The following is a 23,210-nucleotide window of genomic DNA, read 5'->3' on the forward strand; positions in this document are numbered from 1 at the left end:
ATAGAAAAGTCTGGAATCCGGACTAAACAGGTTTTAAACCTTAGTCATCCACTTTCCAGATGAAAGTACTATGCTGTTATGTAGAAGATGAGAAGAGGAACTTTTAGTTTTAAGATGAAACAATATAAACACCCCACTGTGGGGTAGTTTAGTGGAGAATATTCTGTACACCCCTTTTTCAAGCTGTGCTGCAATGCAAAGAATGCAGGATTCACAGGAACAGAAGCTCAGCATGCAAAAACGAGTTTGAGATTGTGTCTTAGTGACTTGCATACTGCTGGACTGGGACAGACTTGGGTTCTTGGTCCTACGTCTGCAGTTGAGTTGGTGCTGGAAGCTACATTTGCAGGAGATGAATTTTAGGCTCATAAGCCTTAGCTCTCAGGTGTCAACATAGTCTTACTGAAAAGAGGCACCTAAACTGCATTATTGATTAATATGTTTTTGAGATCATGATTTTGGCATGCTTGTCAGCTAGATATGAATATAATCCAGTGAGCAAAGCCTCCAGTTTTTCTGTGTGCTTAGGTTTCTTCTTCCTGTGGTTAAATATGGGAGCACTGGTACTTGCCGATTTTGCTGCCATGAATTTCATAATGGACTGCAGGTGCAGAAAATTATTTCTAGTGCTGTGCTGTTAAAAACTTAGTAAAGGTTTGATATTTGTAACTCCTAGGTGTATAATTTTGCTTGCTTGCGGCGTCCTCTGGTACGAGCAGGGACAGTGGTGACTCTCTATTGCCACCTAGTGCACCAGCCACACGGAGACAATACATCGCACCGTCTAGCAGGGCAGAAGGCAAAAGCAAATGGTTGATTCTTCCAGAGCAAAAGCCTGATCTCTAATCAGATAGTACGTTTATGGGGTGATAAATACTTTTCTGGGCTTCTGATACTTTCCGAGATTGCAGGAGCTTTCCTGGTACTGGGTGTTTTCAGAGGGAAAAGGGAAAGCAGAAGAGGCAAGACAGGTTCTTCTAGAGAATTCACTATTGCCTAGTGATTAGGACATCTCCATTTCTTTGAGAAAGGACTTGAGCCTATGTGTCCCATAGTCCCAAGAGAGTGCCCTACTCACCAGCCTTGCTGCTCTTCTGGGGTTAGCCTGATTGTCTCTTTCTAGGTTATGTTCAAGAATTTCACCCTAGAACCAGAATACACAGGTTATCACTTAGATTGTAGAGTGCTCTTGATCAGTATGTTTCAAAGAAAACAAAAATCTCCTTTTAATGATTTAACAGGTGGGAAACAGAAATAGACAGGTGCAGGGACTCCCCCAAGATACAGATTAGGAAGAACACTCTAGGTTCATAAGCCTTGCTCTTCTCTATTAAATAATGCCACCTCTATTAGGCATGCTCTGGAAAAAAATAACAGCGCATGTCCAGCTCGCCGCTCTAAAATGACACCATAGTGCCATACTGGTACAGGTGGAATGGAGCCAGTAAACGAGCTAGAGCTATTCAGCAAAGCTAGACAAATTCAAAGCAAAAAAAAGGGGTGTGGTTGCTATGATAGGTAGTAAACCTGTGGAACTCCTTAACAGATCTTGCAGATGCAAAAATTTTACCTGTATTTAAGGGAAGGCTGGAAAAGTGCTTGAAAGAGGCATCAGTTGAAGGTTACTAAACAATACTAGGTTCAGGAAATCCTCTGAGCTGGAAGGAATCACAAGTTGAGAGAATACAGAAGTATCATATAGGGTTGCTCTGTTTCTTTTTTTTTTTTTTTTTCCCTGAGTGCCTGCTTACATCTACAGTTAAAGGCAGAGTATGAGGCTAGCTATGCCCTTGGTCTGTGCCAATACAACTGCTTTTATGATGAGGACAGTGACACCATTCAGAAGCACAACTCCTCAGGCTCCCCTGTTGTGGTGATCTGAGTGGTACAATGTGACATTCTCATTCTGGTCCTTGTCAGCCACTCCTCTACACAACCAGCCTGATCTGTTGACCCAATGTTTTAAGGGGTAATAACCTTGTTCTGTATGTGTAGCCATCTGCAACTGAGCTGCATTTTGCAGAAGGCTCAGGGGTGAAGATCCCTTATACCAATGCCCTCACACTTGCCTTCAGGGTAGTCTGGGATGGTGAAAGGGCCCTGTTGTTGCAGAGAGAAGGTCTCTGTCTAGGGTACTATTGCTTTTCATGCAGGGAATGAAGCCAAGACATTTACTTTGCTTACTGTTATGGATGCCAGTGACTGCCCAGCTTCAAAAACTCCAGTTGCTGAGCACAATCACTGAATAACAACAAAATCAGACTGTTTTTCCACTAATTCATGAAAGAAGTTGTTTTCTGTATCTGTCAGTACACATCAGCTTAATTTTCTTCACTTGAAGGAATCACAGCTGTTGATTGCTTCAACCAAGGAAGAATAGGAAACCTACATGAACAACTGCAAGAATGAAAACTCATTTACTCCTGACAAAGGGGCTAATATGAAAAGCTGTAAAACACAACAGGTGCAATCTAGTCAGATCCTATAAATAACTAGGCAAACTATTATTGTTAGTAACACTTTTTTTTTTCAGTCTCCCAACACAATATTGCATTCCATAGAAAAAAAAAGTTAAATAAGTAGCACTTTGTAGGATGTTATTTTGTTTAAAAAAAAAAAAAAGAAAAACTAAAACTTGGTTCAGACCAACTATAAAAGACTGGAGTGTGGAAGCAAAGTAAGGACATTTCACTGCTAAAAACTCTTGAGAAAATTTTATTGTTCCCTAGTAGATATCAATTTATATTGTGAGAAAGGCTAGCTCATCTTCTATTACCTTCACTATTACCTTCTATTACCTTAATCTTTGCTACTGTCTTTAGCCTGAATTTCTGTCAAAAGAAATTATATTGGGTTTTTTTTCTCTCTTACAGCAACAAACCAATGTTCAGGTCCTTAGAATAACTTCTTTCACCTTCTTTCAGAAAGGAGGACAGGAAACTGAAGAATTAAAATAATTTTGTGCTCACAAAACCCATATTTTGTTTTGTTAAACTGGTTAATTTGTGTGGGTTTTTTTTTTTTTTTTAATATTCAGTAGCAGATTAGTTGAATTAAAGCAAACAAACAACAAACCCCAGAATATAAAATAATTCTACTTTGAAATATAAGGCTCAAGGTATTACAGAAGATATTAAAAATATCCAGCAGATATATCAAGCGAATAAAATCGGGACTATTGCAGAGTATGGGACATACTCAGCACCAGTTAGCCAAGAGATTTGATTAGCTATGATAAGATGAATCCTGTAGTTTTGCCCTGTAGATCCATCTCAACAGAACAGAGCATTTTAACCAGTACAAATGTTTTGATGTTCTCTTAGGGAAATGAAGACATGCAAGTGGTAATTTCCACAGTGATTTACTCAACTGCTCTGTGGGGCTCCAGACAAAGGACTCACAGCATGTGACAGCTACACAACCAGAAACAAATACATGCAAAGCATGTACATGCAAACTAGTTACAGCTGCAAAAAGAAATCAAATCTAAGCCCATTATTGCTGCTATGTACTTTTAAGGGTTCCTGTGTTCCACTCCCAGACACAGTGAGGGATCCTAAGACAATCCTGGAATTCTATAATATGGGATCTGATACACTGCAGTAAATATAGTATCTAAATAGTATAGTATCTAAATAGTACACTATATAAATATAGTATATGGGAACATTCAAGAACAGTTAGGTTGACAAGTTGCCAATGCTTCTAACATTCTCTGGAGCCCCTTCATTATGATCTTCTTTTCCCTTCTCTTGTTTCCTATTTCTTCAAGGAAGAAAATAGATGATACTTGATGAAAATGGCCGTTACAACCTTTCAGTGAGAAAAAGTCTTACCCTTTTGGTTCTGAGCTTTTGGAAGGCCTCATCACTGTACATGCATAGGGAGATAAATGTCTTCAGAAGCTGTTGTCAGTCTGTGCCATCTGCTTCTTTTGGAAACAATGTCTTAAAGCAAAGTACATTGACATGATTCATTTTATAATGATACTCATAGGTTTGTAAACAGCATGTAAACAGATGAGTAAATAAATTGCTTTTACAGGAAGTGATTGCATATTCTCTTCTAAAGTATTGGCTGGTTTGTGTTTCAACTCAGTACAAAGTCTGTAATGATCATTTCCTGAATTCAGGTCTTTTCTGAGAGCCAGTAAAAGCCCTGCAAAATGACTAGACCTGTTCTGGCTAGGCCTGTTCTGGTTAGGCCTGTGAGTCGTGATATTGGTGAGATAGTTAAATGAAGGGTGATAGGTATAGACATATAACCAATATAACTACAGAATCATTTATGTTAGAATGGATCTCTGGAGATCATCTAGTCCAACCCTCCCATTCAAAGAGGGGTCAACTACAGCAGGTTGCTCAGGGCCTTCTCCAGTCAATCTTGACTATCTCCAGCCATGGAGACTCAGCAGCTTCTCTGGGTGACCTGTTCTGGCAAGGAATGGGTATATGGGATATTTATTGTTTGCACTAGGGAATAGGGGGAAGATGCTGATTTTGCAACAGATGAGGGCTCTATTTGATCTACTAAATAAGAGAGGGTATCTATGATCATACCTGGTACTGTGTAAGTAGAGAAAAGAGATGGTCATTAACAGAGAGCTAGAGTTGGTCAGAAGAACAGGTCCCATTGCAGATTAGAGTGGGTGGGGCTTTGCTTTGTTCATGCTTCTGTCTTCAGATTCCTTCTGGCCGCAGAATCTGAACAGTCTCTGACTAGACATAATGGTCTGAGCCAGAGAATTTGGACCAACACACATTTACAGACCTGGGGGGCAGAGGATGGAGTGTGGTGACAGCTGCACAGAAAGAGGGAAGAAGCACCAGATCCTAGCAAAAACATTTTTGGAAAACAATTCTCCCTGGCTTTACCAAGGGCAGAATTTCCCTCCTTAGCTAGATATTCAGATACTAGATTCAGCTTACCCAGGTTGCAGAATCCTTTTCCACATGTTATTTTGATGATCTTTGAGCACTGTGAACTGCAACTAGCCATTCAGACTCACTCCTTGTGGGAGTCCTAGCTGTAACCAAGTGAGCGACCTGGTGGCCTGTGGTCCAGAAAGAGCAGTGGGTGACTTCTGTCTGCCTGAAGTACCAAGCTACACCTCTTTTACTGGGTGAATACACCTGCAAACTGGGTCAAATCAATGTAATTTTTACTAAGTCTGGCTCAAATGGAAATCACTTTTGCATATAATACATGGGAATGTTGTGTTTGAAGGTCATACACTTCACTATTTTGGTTTCTCTTGATAAACAGATTAGATATTCTTTCTTCATATTTAACCAGGAAGCTGACTGTATATCAAGTTTTACAATCTTTATGGTCCTAGTCTACCAGGTGTTTCATGAGAGTGACTAAAGAGGATTACATTGTTTCGAGATTATTTAACTAAATGCATAGGATCTCAAATTAGTTAATTTGTGCTCAACTTTGAAGTAACAAATGTCCTGTGCTGATATTAGACTCTGGATTGTGTAGTTAATGTTTCATACCTGGGACCATAATCATAGGTAAAATCTTTTAAACTATTTCAACCTGCTTCCCAGTAGATATTTTTTTCCAGGCAAATCACTATGGTTAAACCATCTGTTTACAAGGCTTGCTTCAACACCTGATTAACTGTATTGGGTTGGTGTGACAAGGTTTTAGTAGCAGGGGGGCTACAGGGGTGGCTTTTGTGAGAAGCTGCTAGAAGCTTCCCCCATGTCCGACAGAGACAATGCCAGCTGGCTCCAAGATCGACTCACTGTTGGCTAAGGCCGAGCCCATCAGTGATGGTGGTGGCAACTCTGGGATAACATTTTTAAGAAAGGGAAAAAACACTTGCTGTGCAACAGCAGCCAGAAGACAGGAGTGACAATATGTGAGAGAAACAACTCTGCAGACACCCAGGTCAGTGAAGAAGGAGGGGGAGGAGGTGCTTCAGGCCCCGGAGCAGAGATTCCCCTGCAGCCCGTGGTGCAGCCCATGGTGAGGCAGCTGTGCCCTGCACCCATGGAGGTCCACGGTGGAGCAGAGACCCACCTGCAGCCCGGGGAGGACCCCACACTGCAACAGGTGGATGCCTGAAGGAGGCTGTGAGCCCGTGGGAAGCTCACGCTGGAGCAGGGTTCTGGCAGGACCTGTGTCCCCGTGGAGAGAGGAGCCCACACTGGAGCAGGTTGCTGGCAGGACTTGTGACCCCATGGGGGACCCACGCTGGAGCAGCCTGTTCCTGAAGGGCTGCACCCCGTGGGAGGGACCCACGCTGGAGCAGTTCAGGAGGAACTGCAGCCTGTGGGAAGGACTCATGTTGGAGAAGTTCATGGAGGACTGTTTCCCGTGGGAGGGAGCCCACACTGGAGCAGGGGAAGAGTGTGAGGAGTCCTCCTCCTGAGGAGGAAGGAGCGTCAGAGATGTGTGATGAACTGACCACAACCCCCATTCCCTGTCCCCCTGTGCCGCTCGGGGAGAGGAGGTAGAGAAAATTGGGAGTTAAGTTGAGCCCAGGAAGAAGGGAGGGGTGGGGGGAAGGTGTTTTTTAAGATTTGGTTTTATTTCTCATTATCCTACTGTGATTTGACTGGTAATAAATTAAATTAGTTTTCCCCAAGTCAAGTCTGTTTTGCCTGTGACGGTAACTGGTGAGTGATCTCTCCCTGTCCTTATCTCAACCCATGAACCTTTCATTATATTTTCTCTCCCCTGTCCAGCTGAGGAGAGAACTGATAGAGCGACTTTAGTGGGCACCTGGTGACCAGCCAGGGTCAACCCACCACATTAGCATTTTACACATTTTGTTTTTAATGACTGCAAAACAAAGCATAAAAAATAAAAGGAAAATCCTGCTTAACATGAAAACATATTCAGTAAACAATCTGTTGTCCATGGGTTCTAACCCCACCTGTGAATTTAATAAAAAGTATTTTTGCAGTCACTTTAGAGGTCTCAAAGGTAGGCTTTGTGTCCTTGAGTAGAACTGCTCTATACTACCACAGCACAACAGTCACTTTCTGCCACTATATTTTATGCCAGTAAAATACCTGAAATATGCCAATGTACTACCTGACTTTTGGCAGGGGACTTTGAATTTTAAATTTTCTTTCTCTCATGACCTCTAACATAACAAGACAAAGGCATATAAAGATACTGGTCCCCTATTAACCAAATAATTGTTGCATTATCTAAGTATTAGGCCTTTCTATTTAACAGAAAGTTCTTTACATATAGCATTTTCTGTCAGGTGACTGTGCTGATGCAATTAAAATTGTGAGAAAACGTGCTGCTTTGTTTTCATATTTGGAAAATTATTTTTGTTTCAGCTAAGGGTTGGACCTACTGATGCAGAAGAGTCATGAGAGTTTACCTCTCAGCTGCTTTCAGTATCACTGTATACTGCAAATAGAGTTCTGCCAACACAAACTATTCTTTTCCTATTATTTATCAAAAGACTATCCCTTGCTTAACAGATGACATGCAACCAGAGGCACTAATACTACTGCAAACATATTTCCAACTTCACTTTCCTTTCCCCTGTGATCTTTTCCAAACTGGAGCAATAAAGGAATGAAAAACTAGTGGCTGTAAACAATAAAAGACCACATTAAAGGCACAGGAAGTTTACAACCTTTAAACATATGTGTACTGAAAAAAAAATCAAGCTTTTCAGAAATCAGGGATCTCAGAAGTCAGGATGAGTCAGAGCCTACCTATGTCAGTAAGACAGTGCTGTTAATACAGTTTCAAATAAAAATTTTCCCACCGGTACTTAGGTTAAAATACAAGTTTTTTACAGAAAATTATGGTGTTGTGCTGGAACCTTCAAAACCACTGTATCACAGACTCTTTTAGGTTGGAATGGACCTCTTGAGATCATCTAGTCCAACCCCTTCTGCTCAGGCAGGGTCAGTGTGAGCAGGTTGCCCAGGACTGTGTCCAGTCAGGTTTTCAGTATCTCCAGAGATGGAGACTCCACATCATCTCTGGGCAACCTGTTCCAGTGTTTAACCAACCACACAATGAAGAAAAATTTCTTGTGTTCAGATGGAATTTCACAGGCTTTAATTTGTGCCCATTACCTCTTGTATTCTCAGTGGGCACTACCAAGTCTGGTTGCCTCTTCTTCACTCCCTCCCACCAGGTATTTGTACACATGGATGAGATCCCCCTGAGCTTTTTCTTCTCCAGGCTGAACTGTCACAGGTCTCTCAGCCTCTCCTCATACAGGAGATGCTCAAAGATCCTGATCACTTTAGTGGCCCTATAGTGGACTACACTCCAGTAAGTCCATATCTTTCTTGGACTGGTGAGCCCAGAAATGGGCACAGCACTCCAGGTGTGACCGTGTCAGTGCTCAGGGGAAGGATCACCTTTGTCAGTTTGCTGGCAACACTCTGATGCAGCCCAGGAGGCTGTTAGCCTTCTTTGCTGCAAGGGTGCATTGCTAGCTCACAATCTGCTGCTTGTCCACCAGGAGCCCCAGGTCCTTTTCTGCCAACCTGCTTTTGAGCTGGGTGTCCCTACTGGTGCATGAAGTTGTTCCTCCCCAGGTACAGGACTTCACACTTCCCTTTGTTGAACTTCATGAGGTTCCTGTCAGACCATTTCTCCAGCCTGTCCCCATCCCTCTGAATGGCAGCATGACTTTCTGGCATATTTGCCACTCCTCTCAGTTTTGTGTCATCTGTGAACTTGTTGAGGGTACACTCTGCCGCAACATCCAGGTCATTAATGAAGAAGTTAAACAGTAATGGTCACATTATTGACCAATGAGGCACACTGTTAGTGGCTTGCTCTCCTACTGGACTTTGTGCCACTGATCACAACCCCCCTGGTCCAGTCATTCAGCCAGTTTTCAAACTACCTCACTGTCCACTTATCTAACCACTACTTTGTTGGCTAGTCTATGAGGATGTTATGGGAGACAGTGTCAAAAGCTTTACTAAAGTCAAGGTAAACAACATCCAGTGCCCTCCTCTCATCCACCAAGCTAATCATGTCATTGTAGAAGGCTATCATGTTGGTTAAGCATGATTTTCCATTTGTAAATCCATGCTGATTATTACCAATCACCTTGTCTTTCATGCTTTTTGGAAATGGTACCTTATTAATGAATCAGAAGTGGTACCTTATAGCATCCTGTAATTTTATTGACTGTTTGTCTTCCAACCATTAATTAAGTCAAACTTTGCTTAGGTTATGACATAATTGATCTAAAAAGCAATAGCCAAGAATGAGACACTAATTGGATACATGTCACATATTCTCATAGGTTGAGGCTACCCACAGGCTTGTAATTCTGTCTTGAAAATCAATTATACATGAAATTTCTGGGAGTTGTTGTGGAAGGCATTTCAACTCTTTAGCTAAGTTCTTTTGCTCTCAATGATACTGGCAGTGTTTGGGGGTAAAAGAAGGAATACATAGCTGCATCTCTTACAGTTTCCAAAATACTTCTCTCTGTCCTTTGCAGGTGATTTTTATTTACATTTCATAAGTAAAACACTGGAGATCTGAGAAATCATAGCATTTTACTTAGAAGAGAATGCATGATCATTTTGGTGATGCTTTGAATAGTGCAGTTAGCTGGTTTAGTGTAGTTACCAGTTAGTTACTTGGTTAGTTACCTGGTTTAGTGTAGCTACCATTGAAGTTACAAGTTTTATCTGGTAGTTAGCTACACTTTAATAGTGTAGTTAGCTGATTCCTGTAGGAAAACTTTAGGAAAGATCATCTCTTTGCTTCAGAATGTACACAATTTCCTTGTGTAAAACGATTCACATCTGCTTTTTTGGAATGCTAACTCTGTAGATAATGGAATTAAGAAATTTTGCAGATAGGTGTAAAGTGGGGACTGTTTTTGAACAACCTGATGCCCAAAAGTTCCTCAGCTTGTGAACACTTTGGGAAATCTGTTATTTTCATTTCATGCTTATGTAGAAGTAATAGCATGCTGACTCTTTCTGCATATTTCTGTATTCAGTACAGTGGGTAACACCCACCATTCTTAGCAGCTCTTGGATACATGAAGGATGCAGTCCTTAAGCGTGAACTCAGAATTAATGGCCTCAATGACTGAGGCTAAAAGATGTCCTCAGTGACGAGTGGCTTCACTTCAGAGTGGTGCAGCAGCAGGTACTGTGTAGTTTGCTACATCAGAAGGAGTTTGCTGAGGTGCTTTCAAGAAGATAGAGGAATTAACCTTTACCTGAGGGGCTAAAAAGGATGGCCCTCTGTTTTTAAAGGACAACATGGAAGAAAGTTCAAAGGTGTGTTAAAGTTGCATGTTGTCTTGTATTTGCAGACCAGAAGGTTTGTCTGAGTGAAGCTGGAAATTCCAACTAAGGTGTTGCGTGAAACTTTTCCTCTGTAACAATAAAAAAATTACACCCTGTGCATTCCAGTGAGTAATGCCTGATTTCAAATGGGTTGGCTGGAATGCTCAGTCTCTTGAATATAGATTCCCAAGAGTCTTAAGAACCATAAGTTGTAGTTCACAGAAAAGAGGGATGGGATACATCCCAGCTGAAACATAGTGACTACACCACCTGCATGTCTTTACTTGTCTTGAAGCAAAGCAGCATATTTTAATAGAACATCCTTTTACTTGTCAGTAGAAAAACTGAATAGAGTGGTCTACTTCTAAGAATGTCTTTACAACATCCTAAAGACTACAACACTGATAAACTTCACCATGGGCAGGATCTGCACAGCGTGAGTAGCTTGAATAGACACTTTTTTAAAAAAAAAAAAAATGCAGATAACATTCAGTAAGTAGATTATTTTTACTTGAATTACAAGTAGGAAATAAAAATACCTAGATTGATTAGATTACAAATATTCATGGATGATAACCAGCTGCCTTAAGGTCCTTTTCCCTGTTTGAACTCAAATGAAATGCTGTGTATGCTGAAGTAATTTCAAAAATTGCACTGACTTTAGAATGAGAGGACAGTGAGAATTTCAGGCAGGATTTGAGCAAATCTTAGAGACATAAGGATGCCATTTATAGGTCCCTGCCTTTTTTGCAGTTATATATTTTACAATTTGATGCTAGCTTTGAACTTATAATTAGTTAACATAATTATATTTACAAGGCCGATGTATTAAGCAGATATATTTCCTGCTAGTCAGACTGCTAGCTCCAGTGGCTGTGTGTGATATTTTCTGATAACAATTGTTGCCCTTGTTGTGTCAGTCTAAAACAACAGATGAACAGATGTTGTTCTGTAGCAGAAAGATGACAATGTTTGTGGAAGTGTCATGTAATATTATTATAATAATATTCATATAGGTACTTAAACATTGAAAATGAGACAAATGCATAAAAAGCAGATACTTCCTTTTGAGGAAACTGTTTATCTCCTACATCCCCTGTGATGCAGAATGATACAGAAATTATTTTTCTCATGTTTCTGTACTCCTAAATGCTTCTTTCAATCCCTTTAGGCTGATAATTTTCTTACAAACTTTCTACTTCCAAAATATTTTATAATTCTATATTCTTTAGATTTCTTCTCGTCTGGAACATTCTTAGGTCTCTGATTTTTACTTTTTCCAAATTTACTTGCAAGGTTTACTTCCTTTTGCTGAAGGATACTTCCTTTCGCTGAAGGATACTTCCTTTGTTAAAGTAATTTTCCTAATTTGCAAATGAATAATACTGGCTTTTCACTTTGCTCTTCTACTTTTGGAATTATTAACAGGTCAAAAAAGTTTAAAGTTATTATTTTATAATTGAATATAATTCAAAAACTTTGAAGATTTATTTTCTCAGCTGGTTACTCTTTGAACCAAGTCTCACAGTAAAGAGGATCCAATTGGTGATGAATTTATTCTGTTTCCTCTCCAAGAAGAGAACAGAAATGTAACTAGAAGTATGAGATGAGTCATGGGCACATGACTGAATAATTCTAGAACTTATGTAGAAATACTTGGAGTATTGATCATTTTGAGGTATTCTCTGAGAAGAGGTTTCATATCTTCATGGACAGACTTCATATAAGATTCCAGCTTGCAATCCAAGCAGAATGAATAAAAGAACTTTAAATTGAGAGATGGGAAGGGAGCCTAAGAAGGAATCATGTAGTTTCTTCATTTAACAATCAGGATGGAAGAATCTTGGCTTCAGGAAGGTGGTAGCCACAAATATAGAGGGTAGGAGCTCAAAGATTGAGGAGTTCAACTGGAGTGGTAATAACAAAAGCAGTAGAGTCAGTAAAAGAATGCCAGGAACCTATGCAACAAAATAGGGGATCCAAAACCAATGAGAAATTAAAATCAAATTTTATGGAAAAAATTCTGTTGGAATGGAATTGCACCAATGATCAGAGAAGAGAAATATTAACTGAAAGGTGTATAGTTTTCATAAAAAAAAAAATAAAGAAGAAAAAAAGAGAGAGGATGATATCCCAGTAAAAGCCAAAATTACATGGGGGAAGAGTTGTAAAGACAATGTGCAGGGAAGTACACAGAAACCTGCAGTTGGATGAGATCACTTCTGTTTTAGTAGGGAAATACTAATGGAAACAGCTTAACGATGGGACACAGCAGATCCTCATATGTAAAGGAGATAATAAATGTACTAATGGTTGTTGATTTCTGGACATACATCTGATCAATTTCTTCAAAACAGAGTCTCTTTGCCAGCACAACTCAGCCTTTGTTTTGATAAAGAACAAAGACATCCCTGAAGTGACTGTCATAGAAAATAAGGTTGTACTGAAAGCAGATGAGATTATTTTGTTTAAATTAAATGGAAGAATAAACAAAACAGATAACTAAGAAGGGGGTGTGCACATTTTGATAAATAAAAGAAGCTAATTAAGAAAGTGAAGTCAATTGTATTGAGAAGTTTGGGGACTTGAATGTGGAGGAAACTTGGTATTTTTTCATATTAAAGATACAAAAATATTCTCTGGAACTTGCATCCAAAAGAGGGGAAAAAAATAAGAAAAAGTTCCAGATCTAACTGCAGGAAAAGTCTCAGCAATGATACCAGGGGCAAGGAATGAGGCTAGAAGGAATAGGAAAAGACATGTCCACCAAAGAACACTGCTAGAGAGTGCAAAAATGGATTAAATGGGAACTGACAAAAACGCTAAACTTCACTGGCTTTGCAAAGACTTCTAAAATGAATAAAATGCCCTTTCACCACATTAACAGAAGGAAAAAGGAGTTACTGGGGGAGGGGCTATCTGTAAACCGACTCAAAATGGCTACTGGTCTGAAGAAAGACTTTACTACAGTTTAATAAGGACAATAAAGGTGGGCTTGGGGACAAAGCAGGCTGGCAGGTGAGGAATTAACATATCTACAATAAAGCAAAAATGTCAGAGAGATTGAATATACTTGATGGCAGGAATTTTTTAACATCTGTTATCTCGGAGATAGTGTCATGGGTTCTGAAAGGACGGAATGCTACGTGGGACCTGTAGAAATGGGCCGAATGTGTTCTCTGGTCCTCACTGTCCGTAGGGAAGTTCTGATTTCTCTCAGGCTGTGGCACAGAGCTTGACTCCTACATGCATCCCAAAGAACAGTTTTGCCATGACTCACCTGCAGCTGTGGTGCTCTCACACTTTACTATCCATTTCCTTCTCCCTTACTATGGTGCTGGCACAATTGCTGTTTCTTTTTGCATGAATGGTGTCAGAAAACCAGTTAATCAGGGCATAATAAGAAAATTAAAACAGTGTTGCCACCTCTGGAAGATTCATTTGTCTACCATAGGGTATATGCTAAAATGGCATTTGTATTTAAGGCAGTGAATCAGCTGCAAAGGAAGAATGAATTGAGAAATCTTTGGGCTTCTTAATCTCAGTTGTAGGCAAGGCTGCAGAAGCAAAATTGGAAGGAAAAGAAAATTAAAGATGCAGGTAAAGACAAATGGAATAAAATTCAATGTGACCTTGTCCAAAGTAGATGTAACAACTAATCTGATCATCTTTATTTGATAAAAGCTGGATTTAGACTTTCTGTACCTGGGAGGTTGCTCTAAACTGATCTAGTCTTGGAAGCACACACAGTCTGTTGCTACCACTGCCTGCGTGGTGATGAAAGAAAATTGTTGGACTGGACGGAAATAACCTACATTGAACTAATTTTGTCTGATTCAGAAGTATTATGTCACAAAACACAATGGGAACTAATGAAATTTTGTGATGGTACAAAGTTGAGAGCTCACACTGATACAGGGAAATGTCAAGATCTTTTCTTCCTTGAGGACTAAAAGAGCAGAATGGTTACAGTAAAATAGCATGAGGTATGAGGTCAGGTACTGAAGGAATAATTGTGTGGACTGAAAAAGAAAAAAAAAAAAAAGCACTGCACTAACAAGTGACGGCACCAAGAGTCATCTATATGATGCTATCACATGAAAATGTGTCTCCGAGGCACACCAGGTCCATTTTGCCCATTGATGGAAGGACAGAACATAACAGAATGTTAATATTATTTTCTTGAAGGTATTGGTGGTACTTCACCTACATTACTGTGAACAGTTCAATTTTCTCTTTTTCAGGACTAATTCAGCTGGGATATGTGAACTGAGAGGCATAAAACAATCAGGGAAATTAAAAGCCTGGTTAATTACAGGAATCTAGAAGTATTTGTCTTGTTTACCATGAAAAAACAAAGGTTGAGAGGTAAATATGTGTTTATTCTCCGTTAATACAGCACAAGAGTTCTCACCAGGTAGAGAGATGATCCATCCAAGTTAAATGATAATTATAGTTCTACAAATAAAAATATCTACTGTAAATTAGCAATTAATAAGCACAAAGTTAAAATAAAAAAAAAAAAAAGATTGAACCATAGTCTTATTACAAAGAGATAGAAGAGCTTTAAGTGTTGGGTTCAATGAACTTCTGTGCATCTTGAATATTCCCATTAATTTCTTAGTATTGAGCAGCTTCAAGGCTAGAGGTCCTGAATGTGAGAGAGAATGTGAAGGCCAAACACATACAATCCCAGAGCTAAGAAGTCTGTGGATCCAAGGTTCAAGAAGTCAGTAGTACAAAAGTTGAAACCATAAGAATGGGATCTCATGCTCTGCTCATCAAAATATATTCTTGTCAGCATCACTGCTGATATTAAAAGACACTTTTGCCAAGTGGTTTCAGGACTCAGGAAGCATCTTGAACATTTCCATTGTATTGGTAATGATGATTTTTTTTTTTGTTTTTGTCAGCCTTATTTGGATCAATATGATCTCTTGGAGGACAGGTGATGTGAAGGAAGAAAATGTGCAAATTTAAAAATGGGACTTGACAAGTTACTCGAAGAATTATGTGATGACTTCTGACTTCACATGTTGATTTCCTCTAACCCAAATGTGGGTGACTACATTGAGATAGTCCTTATTTCTTTTATAGTGAAGAGAAATAAACACTTTTACGGACTGAATCATGTAATCCTAATGTATATGTCAAAAATAAATTAGATTAACTATGCCCTGAAAATGCTTATTTTTCTCCATTGATTATAAAGGGAGCCCAAGGGAAGACATTCAGAAACAGGTATCTCCACTGTAGTCTTCTGAGAGATGAATTCCACCCCAGAAGACAACTGTCCTCTGTCCCAGTGTACAGGAATAACAGTAGGGGAGGAATAAAGGAGAGGAAGAGAACTGGTGTGGCCAAAGAGATGAAGAATAATCGAAAACAGCATATAACAATGACAAAAACATGCCCTCGGCTATATTACACAGATATGGAGCGAAGATTACAGAAAGGGAAATAGCATATAGCATGGAAAAAGAGTAAAAGATTTGGTTATATTGCTGAACATGTTTATTTAGTAGACAGAAGAGTACCAAAATTACAATTCTATGTGTGGGAACATTTTACTTTGTACGGATGTTCATATGAGAACTATTGTCCATGTCTATAGCCACACACATTAGATAGAACTAAACATGAAAACACACCCATGTTCTTACAGGTAAAAGAAACATGAATTTTGATTCAATTTGTGTTGCAACAGCACCTTGTCCTTCAAATGGAAATCGGGGTCTCCTCGTGCTGTGTTAGCTGTATATATAGTAAGGGAAATAGTGCAGAGAGTGAAGAGGGTTGATAGAGTGCACTAAAAGTATCACTTTCTGCTAATGTATTCTATGGCAGTGCACCAAGGTTAATTGTAGGCCTTCTGCCAAAAGTCAAAGGCTCCCAAATCCTCACTACTCTTTGAAATGATAATGCGTTAAGGTGCCTCATTCTCACCTCTCCCCTATTTTATGCTGGCTTTAAGGCCAATGAAATCCAAATGTTTTGCTTCATATCCCTCCTGTGGAAGGTACCTTGTCAGTTCTCGCTTTCTGAAGATCTTCCATAACCCATACAAATGTATCCTGAAATTCTTAAAAGCATCTAGTAGTTTTGATTGACTTGATGCACCTTCAGCATACTTGACCACCCAGCAGTGGTTGTTGAGCACATGTAAAATTTAGCACTTCAAAAGTTTCTCACCTTAAAACTTGCCTTCAATTAAGTATGCCCAGTTGAAGACACCCAAAATGAATAGTTGCTTTTGAAAATTCAGAACATATTTGACATTTCAATTAGAAAGACAGACTAATTTATTTTATTATTTCAGTATACAAAGTTTTATATAATTCTGTAGCGTGTTGGACAAAGTTACTCCCCTCCCAAATTAGAAATGATAAAAGCATTAATTTCTGTAAATTAAATCACTTTTAGTGATCAGAAGTTGCTCTCACAGAAAGACTGGATGCAGTTGTGTGAGACAAAGATGTTGATTCATACCAATTATGCTATGCATTACTTGGAAGAGCCTTCACAAATTTTCCCCTCCCCCTCCAAAAACAAATTTAAACATGGGATAGAGGCATCTGTATGCTATGAAACAATCTTTCTGTTGTAAGGCTGGCAAAATTCCACTGTTTACAGAGTGGGAGTAATCTCTTTTTCCTAATTAAAGAGTTAAGGAGCAATCTCTAAAAGCACCAATCCTACCCATTCTCCATTTCTCTCCTGCTGAGCATAGTACTTAGCAGCATAAAGGCTAATATGTCATTTTATTTCACTCCATTCTTGTGCCTCATATTATAGAACAGCATTAAAATAGATTTGGTTTTGATCATGCTTTAATTTTAAGGAGAGTGATACATAATTACATTGTTTGCAATTTTCAGATTTCTCTGTAAAGCCTAGGACAGAATGGTGTTGATAAATCCTGGAAATATGCTAACGCCCTGTTTTTCTTTCTGAAGGGAAGATAACTATTTGTTCTAGAGAAGTGGGCAGAGCCGCTTAATTTATTCCTCGTACACCTTTAGCTTATTTGAAGTTCCAAACTCTTATCCTTATCCAAGAAAATCTCTCATTAGCTTCTTCAAAGAGAACTGAGTGTTCACGGTGTTATAGCTCTTTTTTCCTTCGGTCATCTGGACCCCATCTCTTGTCACAACCATTCAATTAACTTCATCCTGTCCCTCTCTGACATCCCTTATTACAAGTCTAACTCCTTTCATACCATTTTTCCTCACCATTTCGCTTTCTACCACATCTGCTACCCTTGCGTGTACAAACATGTTGTTACTGGTTTGCTCAGGAAGGAAAACCTGTAAGTCCACCTGCTTGTCCATATTCTTTCCTTGTCGGAGGCTAAGGGCTCCCAAGCACTGCCTTAGCTCTCCACCACCTCCCCATTCCCTCCATCACTCCACCCACATCAGTTTGCAGTCCTCTTCCACTCTGCTCCCTCCTTAAGAAATTTTCTCTGAAAAGACCTCTGTGGACGTTTACCAAACTGTCCTCTTCCAGTTTCATCCCCAAGAGCCATCTCTCCCTGATGGAAAACTAAGAAGAGGTATTTAACTTTATGAAGATTATGCAGAAGAAACTCCCTGCTATTCTTCATGGTACTTATCAAAGATGAAGAGGTCCTTGGGACAGGGTCAGTGACACCACATTAAGGATGATCCTAGAAAGAGATGAATTAGTAGGTATTTGTATTGGATAAGAAGACCACGTCTTATTTCAACATAGGACTCCACAGAGCACTTTGATTAGTATCCTGCAACTTATTCTTCCAGGAATCACTCTCTTCCAGTCCAAACCCTCCCCTCTGCTGTCCTTTGAACGAAGGAAACGCTTCACAAGAGAGCCCCTCGCTCGCCCCCGCCTCGGCCGGCATGTGCTGCCTCGGGCAGGCCGCGCTCTCCCCCGGGAGCCCGTTCACCGGAGCCCAGGCGCGAATCGCTCCGGGAACGCGCCTTCCCCCGGTGCCGGGAGGGCTCCGGCCGCTCCCCGGGGCTCGCCCAGCCCCGTCCGCCCGCCCCGGCGCCGCTCCCGGCACTGCTGGCGACCGGGGGGTGCTGCCTTCCCGGGCTCGGCACCGGGTAGGGCTTTACCGACCTCGGCACGGCTCCGCTGCTCTCGGCAGCACAGCCCAGGTACAAGCCAAAGGGCCGCGCCCCCCACCCCACTTTCAGGCGTCCCCAAGTTCGGCGCTGCTCTGTGGGGTGCGATCGCTCAGCCCCACGTCCAGGGGACCTGCCAGCATCCCTCGCATGCGGTTAGACGTGTAATGAATACGGAGAGGCAGTCTCAGCCCTCCATAAATGGCTTCTGTTCCTAAGCATTGTTTAATGTAAAACGAGGGCGAATGGGTGACTACTTCCAGTTAGCAGGAGTTCTAGTCACTGCACGTGAAACATGATAGTGCTCAGGAAGAGACACCCGTTAAAAAGCCCAAACAAAACAAAAATAAAAACCCTCCCCAGAGAACCGAGTCAGTGGTTCTCCCTCCCTCCTCTCAGTGGGGAAGCAGCCTGCTGCCTCTTGGGTGTGGAGCTAGACTGGTACGATCCAGAGCCCCTTGGCTCTGCGAGCACGGGGGACGTTGTACTCTTGATTTCCCTCGGCTCTCAGCAAAGTTGTTACCCTGGATGGCATTCAAGATCCGAAGCAGCAAGCAGTTTCTGGACCTACTTGCTGCTGTGAGAATTTTAGTAGATACACCACTATTTCAGGGGGCAGCACCTTATACCACACCAGTACCCAACAGCCAGCCAAGTGCAGGTATGGGAGCAGCAGCTGAGCTGGGCTCATCAGGTAATGACTGGCAGCCACTGCGTCTACAGGGTGGGGGCGAGAGCAACCGCATGCAGTGGGAATTCATCTGTGAACCAGTTACAAAGCTGGCCAGGAGGAAAATGCGAGAAGTGGGTGCTAACTACAGAGTTGTTTAGTTTGAGACACGTGTAACTAGCCCAGCAAAGACAAGGAGAGAAAGCAAGTAAGTTTAGCAAATGAAACATGCAGAGCCACATCTTAGAACACACAAAAGAAAAACTATAGACACGATTCAAGGAAAACACCCAACTTTATTTGCTATTTTCTGGTTGGAGGATATTTGGTGAGGAGACAAGAAGAAAGGCAGTTTCATGAAAGAGTATTGTGAACTCCGATGAAGACTCCGGAGCATGGGCTGAGCCACTTTCCCACACATGCACAGCACCTCATCTTCAGAAGTACTTTTAAGCAAGTTTTAAAGTTCCTTCTTTCTTCCTCCGACGGTTTTGGGCACACTCCTCATCTCTGGTATTTCAATCAGATGGCACCGATTCCCCTCACCAGCAGCTCCACAGAGACTACACACTGCCTTGTCAAGAGGCACTTAATGACCTGCTTCCCCCCTTGAGGGCCAGGGCAGGACAGGCTAAGGGGAGCGCAGGGGCAGTGTGCGAGGAGCGACCGCCACAGGACAGAGCCTCAGGAGGTCCCCGCACACGTTATAGGGCAGGGACCGAGAGAGGGGCTCTCCCTGGTCCCCCGCCTTTAGCAGGTGGCCCGTCCGGAACCCACAACCTGGCGGGTCTCCTCAGGGCAGCTGGAAGCGGGGTCCAGCGTGCCCCCGGGGCTCTGGGCGCTCGTTACCACCTGCGGGCGCCGGGGCTCGAGCCCTTACCTGAGTTCCTGAGCTTGCGGTTCTTGAAGACGGAGACGACGACGAGCAGGTTGCCCAAGATGTCCACCACGGTGGTGAAGATCAGCACGCTGGAGAGCACCGCCGCCACCCAGGCGGGCCGCGGCAGCCCCGCCGCCTCCCGCTCCGCCAAGCCGAAGCGGCCTCGCTCGCCCGGGTCGCAGCAGTTCCTCAGGGAGCCATTCTCCAGCATCGCTGATACCCAGCGCCCTGCCCTGAGCGCCGGCCGCTGCCCCGACAGCCACCGCCGGACACCCCCGGCGCGGCGCCGCCGCTGCCTGCCCGCGCGGGAGGGCGGGAAGGCTTTTAACGGCTCCCTCGCGCGGCCGGGCGCGGGCCCGGGGGCGGGCCCGGGGGCGGGACTGGCCCCTCCAGGCGGCTCAGGAAAGCCCGGGGGCGGGCACTTCGCCCGGGCCCCGCCCCCGCCCCGGCGCGTGGCGGCCGTTGGGGCGGGGGGCGGGGGGCAGTGGGAGGTGGGCGGGAGCGGCTGCGCTCGGCCGGGTGAGGGGAGCCCGCACCGTCGGGCGCCTCTCGGGGCTGAGGGGCGAGAGGCGGCTGCGGCAGCGGCAGGGAGGTGCCGGGGCGGGGGCAGGGCCAGGGCCAGGGCCCACGGGCAGCGGAGGCGGCCGTGCTCGGTCACCCGCGGGGGCTGGAGAGCTCCGGAGAGCCGCGGGGACAGGCGAGGGCGGGGCGCCCGGCGGTGGAGCCCCCCTCCCTCAGTGCCGCTCCCGGCAGCAGCCCCCGGCCCCGCCTGGCTGCAGGCAGCTTCCCGCCGGCGGGCTCAGGCGGGAACCTCCACCTTGCGCGGCGGGGAGGTGCGGCTGTTTGTTTGTTTGTTTGTTTGTTTTTTCCCGAGGCTCGGTCCGTTGTGTTCCTGCCAGTGAAAGGCCAGGGAAGCCCCTTCCCCTTACGGCCCTCAGACGCTCGGTGCGCTCAGACGGGTTTTTCTAACGCATTCCTTCCTTTAGTCTGTGCTGCAGATCTACAAAGGTTACATTGCCGTGGCCTTGTGCTTCGCATTTGAACAAAACAGTCTGTCAGATCAAGACTAAGGACAACGCCCGTAGGGAGATAACTGACAGTCACCGACAGGACGTGCTCTGAGCAGTGTCAACTCTGGAATATGTGTGTATTTCAGAGGTTTTTCCTTTCAAGCTACAGGAATAGACAGTAGGGCGTTGATGGACTTCACTCTAAAATTAAGTTTGAAACATACTGCTTCATTTGGGATCCCAAAGTGACAGCTGCCATCTGCTCACTTGCATTAAATAAATAAGATGCACGTGGCAAAGTGACACTGACAGTGAATCAGTGGGTTCACATGACATGTGCTGACATTTAAGGCTGCCCACACAAGACATAACTCAGCAGGGTTTTGTGTGCATTGTTTTCAGGCCGACCAGACCACACTGGATTGTTGTCCTGCTTCCAGGTTTTGCCCCACTTTTGAGAATGATGCAGGAGATACACGGGTTACTGTGTAGCTGCATTCTTCCTCTTTGTGTCTGTTCAACACAGAGAAAGGTATGCCCCGTAGTTTTTCAAGAATTAGATGATGAGATAGCCTGCCTCGTAGAGTTAATTTGGAAAAATTGGGCAAGTTGCTGTCCTTTCCAACAGCAAATAACTTATGGCACATTGCTTCATTGAGATTTACCTCTACAAAAATGTGCACTGGTGTAATCAAAATGCTACAAATTATTTCGTGGACTTCCTTTTCCAAATTATAAATAGTTTATTGTTGTTCAATTTAAACGTATTCCTAATCAATTTTAGATCTACTAAAGTAGTCCTGGTTGGAACTAACATAAAAAGTGTGCATATGGATATTTGCACCAGTCTTATTTACACTGATTTTAAAGATATAATCATACATCAGATGTTTTCTGTTTAATGGCAATATATAAGTCATCATGATCCTTTTCAAACTACAGATGGAGTTACAGCTTCATGACTTGAACCAAAGAACTGTCTTCTGAGAATTATCACTCCTGAAGAGTTATTTTGCAGTTCTGCCATAGGAAAGTAATAATTGCACACTTGACAGAAAAGGCTCATTATTGATGGATGCTTCTATAGGTATGTTGGTGATAAAAGGAAGACTAGGGAAAATGTGAGCCCTCTCCAGAAGGAAACAGGAGACCTGGGTACCCAGGATATGGGGAAGGCTGAGGTACTCAATGACTTTTTTGCCTCAATCTTCCCTGACAAGTTCTCCAGCCACACCGTCCAAGATGCAGAAGGCAAAGGCAGGGACTGGGAGAATGAAGAAACGCCCACTGCAGGAGAAGACCAGGTTTGAGTACATTTAAGGAACTTGAGGGTGCACAAGTCCATGGGACCTGATGAGATGCATCCACGAGTCCTGAGGGAACTGGCAGATGAAGTGGCTAAGCCACTATAGTTGAGAAGTTGTGGCTGTCTGGTGAAGTTCCCACTGACTGGAAAAGGGGAAACATAACCCCCATTTGTAAAAAGGGAAAAAAGGAAGACCTGGGGAACTACAGGCCAGTCAGTCTCACCTCAATGCCTGAAAAGATCATGGAGTGGATCCTCCTGGAAACTATGATAGAGCACATGGAGAATAAGGAGACGATTGGTGACAGCCAACATGGCTTCACTAAGGGCAAATCGTGCCTGACAAATTTGGTGGCCTTCTGCGATGGGGTTACAGCGTTGGTGGATAAGAGAAGAGCAACTGATGTCATCTACCTGGACTTGTGCAAAGCATTTGACAGTGTCCTGCATGACATCCTTGTCTCTAAATTGGAGAGACATGGATTTGATGGATGGTTGGATGGTCACACTCAAAGAATTGCTGTCAACGTCTCGATGCCCAAATGGAGAGCAGTGCTGAGTGGCGTTCCTCAGGGGTTGGTGTTGGGGCCAGCGCTGTTTAACATCTTTGTTGGCAACGTGTACAGTGGGACCGAGTGCACCCTCAGCAAGTTTGCTGATGTCATCAAGCTGTGTGGTGTGGCTGACATGCTGGAGGGCAGGGATGTGCCATCCAGAGGGACCTGGACAGGCTGGAGAGCTGGGCCCGTGCAAATCTCATGAAGTTCAACAAGGCCAAGTGCAAGGTCCTGCACATGGGTTGAGGCAATCGCAGGCACAAATACAGGCTGGGCAATGAGTGGATGGAGAGCAGCCCTGCGGAGAAGGACTTGGGGTTATTGGTGGATGGAAAACTGACTATGAGCCATCAATGTGTTCTCACAGCCCAGAAAGCCAACCGTGTCCTGGGCTGTATCAAGAGAAGTGTGGTC

The 23,210-nt window shown here is 43.1% G+C and overlaps 1 protein-coding gene across 1 annotated transcript in view; it reads right to left on the minus strand.

Annotated features, from left to right (window-relative positions):
- MTNR1B (melatonin receptor 1B) overlaps positions 1–20,165 on the minus strand; it is a 30,558-nt gene extending 10,393 nt beyond the window's left edge. Inside the window, exon 1 of the mRNA XM_074861056.1 lies at positions 19,924–20,165. Coding sequence (XP_074717157.1) covers positions 19,924–20,134 — 211 coding nt within the window. The 5' untranslated portion in view covers positions 20,135–20,165. The remainder of the gene's footprint in view (positions 1–19,923) is intronic.
- Positions 20,166–23,210: the final 3,045 nt, after the last annotated feature.

Source organism: Strix uralensis, chromosome 2 (assembly GCF_047716275.1).
Source record: "Strix uralensis isolate ZFMK-TIS-50842 chromosome 2, bStrUra1, whole genome shotgun sequence".
Classification (NCBI taxonomy): Eukaryota; Metazoa; Chordata; class Aves; order Strigiformes; family Strigidae; genus Strix; species Strix uralensis.